At 42.4% G+C, this 4,111-nt stretch overlaps 1 protein-coding gene across 1 annotated transcript in view; it reads right to left on the bottom strand.

Annotated features, from left to right (window-relative positions):
• LOC130372892 (metabotropic glutamate receptor 8-like) overlaps nt 1–2,731 on the bottom strand; it is a gene marked incomplete at its 5' end in the record, with an annotated part of 36,484 nt that extends 33,753 nt beyond the window's left edge. The window contains one exon of the mRNA XM_056579054.1: nt 2,500–2,731. Within this exon, the coding sequence (XP_056435029.1) occupies nt 2,500–2,731 (232 nt within the window). The remainder of the gene's footprint in view (nt 1–2,499) is intronic.
• Between the last annotated feature and the right edge of the window lie 1,380 nt (nt 2,732–4,111).

Raw genomic sequence — 4,111 nt, 5'->3', positions numbered from 1 at the left:
GGAAGAATGGGTTAAGAACACAAGAACATTGGCATCAGGCACTTTCTAGAGCAACAATAGCATGCATGCAAAGTGAGAACTAAAATAACGAAGCTACATGAGGTCTCTAGAATCATGCACACGTGGCTCCAAAAAGAAAAAAAGTTTTCTCTTCGCCCCGAAAAGCGCTTATACTCGATGAACAAAGGCAGGAAATGAACACAAAGCGTCCTGAAAGAAGCAGGTAGTGTCATCTCTGGAAACGAGGAATGAGCAAAGTGAGAAGATTGATGTGAAGCAGAGGAGGGAGAGAGAGAGAGAGAGAGAGAGAGAGAGAGAGAGAGAGAGAGAGAGAGAGAGAGAGAGAGAGAGAGAGAGAGAGAGAGAGCGGAAAATAACGTTAACTCGTTAGCCCCGTTAGCGAGACGTGGGATGAATGAAAACAAGTTCAAAGTGTGACAAATTGAGGATGAATAGAAATATTTAGTAATTTAAAAATCTGCAGTCAATAATAAGCCCCGGAGACAACATGTGTTAGATGCGTAATCCATATTCGGCCCTCGGGCTCTTCACCGAATTACTGGATTTCGCCAAATTAAAAGCGTGCAGTATCAGACGTCCAAATTAGAATCAAGCGCAACAGGGTCTCCTATAAAATGGAGGGAAAACCCTTTCCAACATGGATCCTATCGATCGGCAGCAACTGAAAATGCAATTTTTATTCATTCATACATTTTTGTGTTTTTATTCCCCCACTTTTTTCTTGTTTTCAGACAGTTCCGACTTCCAAAGGCAAATTATGCGTCAAATAGCCGCCGAAGTTACAGCGTGGGTTTCTACACCGTTTTTAGCGTTTAGTCCACCAAAAGTCCCTGAAAGTCACCTCATTTGGCGACTTTTGTTACAATGACCTAAGTAGTCTTTAGGTGATCTGTAGATTATCATAATAATGTGGAAATGGTGTTTCCTCTATGAAAACCACCAAAAGTTAGAGTCCATCATGATTCAGTCCATCAGAAATGTATCGGAGGATATGGGGGAAAGCCGAAGTGGGCTAACCTGATTTGTTTTGAGGGATCAGGCTAGCCAACCGGAATGTCTTTTGTGCACTACGCAGGTGACGTAGAGACCCACTGTGTACGCTGGCTATTCATAACAGAAGTATAATTTGGAGTATTACTTCAAGCTACACTCCAGCCAGGTTTTGCGTCGCTACTCACACTTGTGTCCGTTTGCTAATGAACAGGACGCAGGGAAATTAGCCTGGGAGCCACCCCCCACCCCCCACTACCATACCCCTCCACGCTGGGCGTTAATACAACATGCAGGGTCCTGATCCAGAAAGCCAGTTATGCTCATCGGTCCAGATAGCAACACACAGTCGGAGATCGGAGATGTATTGCGTTAGCCCAAGTCCGAAGAATTTTGGATTAAACACATTTTAGAGATGTGGTTTTACTCAAAACTCTTGTTGGGTCAAATGACAATAGTGTGACGTGAAAGGTGTCATCGTCGAACCACTAATAGCGAACTGAACAGCTGGTCACGTGGTCGTCATGAGGATGTATAATGTTTGCATGATGTGATTGGTGCTACTTATTTTTGTAAAAAACGAAGGAATGGAGGAAAGGGAAGTTAAGGAGAAGTTAGGAAAATTCCTAAAACTTTTTACAAAGAGTGTTGTGTTTGGACATTCAAAGAGGTATTTCTTTCTGATCCTGTGAAATAATTTGTTGATATATTCGGGGAAGTAAGAATGTGAAAGAAGGCCAACTTTAAAATCTTTGGAACAAAACTAATCTGCAACCGGGTCTATGAATATTAAGTATAAAGGTGTATAAATATGTCATGGTCCTGGGATTGTCGCTAATCTTTGTTTCTGGAACGAAAAATGCTGGATTTCAATTCATTTTGGAGTTTCATGAATCAGGCTTTCTGGAACAGGCCCCTGTTTTGCATGTTATTGTTTGTGCGTTTATTTAGTTTGATTTGTTGGTTCAACCTGGTAGGGCTGAAGCCTCAGCTCGTCTGTTGGAGCTGGAGGAGACTGGGGAGAAAGGGAAAGAGGAGGAGAAAGAAGGAGATAACAATGGACGGATGAGAACAGGGTGGGATGGAACCCGGGACTGAGGTGTGTGTGCGTAAGCGTATGTGTGTGTATGTTTGTGTGTGTGTGCATGTGCGTGTGTCCGTTTGTTGATGTCATTCCTAACTCCCATAAAAGATTGTTCAACAAAAGACACAGAAATACACAAACATAATAAACAATGAAAGCACACACAAAAACAGGACAATTGACTATGGGGAGGGGGCAGATGAAGGGTGAAATTATCCTCCCTTTAGATATTTGATCAGAATACGACTTTCTACATGTACCTGATAACTTCATCTGTAAAACACTCCATAAGATACCCCTGTGATCTGCATCCACGATAAACTCTTACCCTCGTCTCATTCGGCCGATGCCCTCTTCAAAATAAAAGCGTGGCCCCCTACTCCGCCGCCTACGGAGGGACTCACCGTTGAAGCTGACGGCCCGTATGTGGCTGAGCAGCTCCTTGCCGTCGATGTTGTCGGCCATGTCCTGGCAGAAGCCGGGGTTTCCGTGGCAACGCTGGCGGTGCATGCGGTGCAGGGCGTGAGCCATGGCGTACACAGCGTCCATGACGAACTGCACCTTGCCCTCCTGCTCGTAGCTGGAGTCCCGGCCCACCTTCTCCAGGCCTGGGGGGGGGGAGGGAGAGGACAGGTTAGGGTGTGGTCACCCATGGTCTGGTTTGGAGCAATGAGGTTATGTTAGGTTATATGTCTTTAATCAAATACTGTGATACGTGTCTCAATTTCGTCTGTTTTGAGCCATCCCATCACCTCCCAATGTATTTACTTCTTCCCTTATGAAAAAGTATGCAGGTTTAATGTTAACCTTTAATTATTGTGCGTGTGTGCGTGTGCGTGCGTGTGTATGCGTTTGTTTGTGTGTGATGTTTTTGCTTGTTTGATTGTTTCGTTTTTGGTGTTATTGCGAAATATGTTCTTAATATGTTGTTATTGTTCTTTATATTGTTAAGGACCCCCTTGAAACCGAGATGGGTTAAACTCAAGGGGTTATTCCTGTAAACAAAATTATTAGTCACAATTATTAGTCACAACAACCTAATAGTCACAATGTTAATCCAACCTTGTCGGGTCCACTATGTTCAAATTTCTTTATTAGGAATAACCCATTAGGAGTGAGTTGAACCCATCTCGGTTTCAAGGAGTTATTCCTAATAAAGAAATTTGAACATAGTGGACCAGACAAGGTTGGATTAACATTGTGACTTTGAGGTTGTTTAAGATGATAACACATTAGGATATATTGATTAAATGAAATGAGATAAAATTATAGTGGACCAGATCAGGTTGGATAAAATGAAAACAGATTATTATATTATGTAAAATGGGATGGCGTTACATAATGACGCATTAGGTTTTAATAGATTAGGATATATTCGATTAGATGAGATTTGATTACAGCAAATAAGGTTTGATTTGATTATAAAATATTAGGTTGCATTATATTATATTGCAATAGATTAGGATATATTGGGTGATAGCACATGATTTGATTTGATAGTCCGGATTAGGTTTGTCGTGTGTACATATTTGCAATGGTCAATAATATCTATTTATTAATAATTATTAACTTTCAACTTTTAACTTCTTAGTTCCAATATACTTGTTTGCATCGTTGGTTATAGTTGTTTTTACTTTTAGGAAAGTGGGAGAGGGAGGGGGGAGGGAAGGGAGACGGAGGGGGAGAGAGGGAGGGAGGGAGGAAGAGGGAGGGAGGGAGGGAGGGAGGGAGGGAGGGAGGAAGAGGGAGGGAGGCAGAGGGAGTTGACATATGGAAATAAAGGCGTGAATGTGATAATCACTTATTTAACAAAAGATCTTAAAATCATTTACGATACACCCCCCCACCAATAGGTCCATTTAGACCGATTGATGTGGTTGTGCATAGCAGAGTGGTTGAGAGATAATTGATTCAGAGAGAGAGAGAGGGAGAGGGAGAGGGAGAGAGAGAGAGAGAGAGAGAGAGAGAGAGAGAGAGAGAGTGAGAGAGAGAGTGAGAGAGAGAGAGAGAGAGAGA

Source organism: Gadus chalcogrammus, chromosome 19 (assembly GCF_026213295.1).
Source record: "Gadus chalcogrammus isolate NIFS_2021 chromosome 19, NIFS_Gcha_1.0, whole genome shotgun sequence".
Lineage (NCBI taxonomy): Eukaryota > Metazoa > Chordata > Actinopteri > Gadiformes > Gadidae > Gadus > Gadus chalcogrammus.
This window is presented reverse-complemented; position numbering and strand designations above follow the sequence as displayed.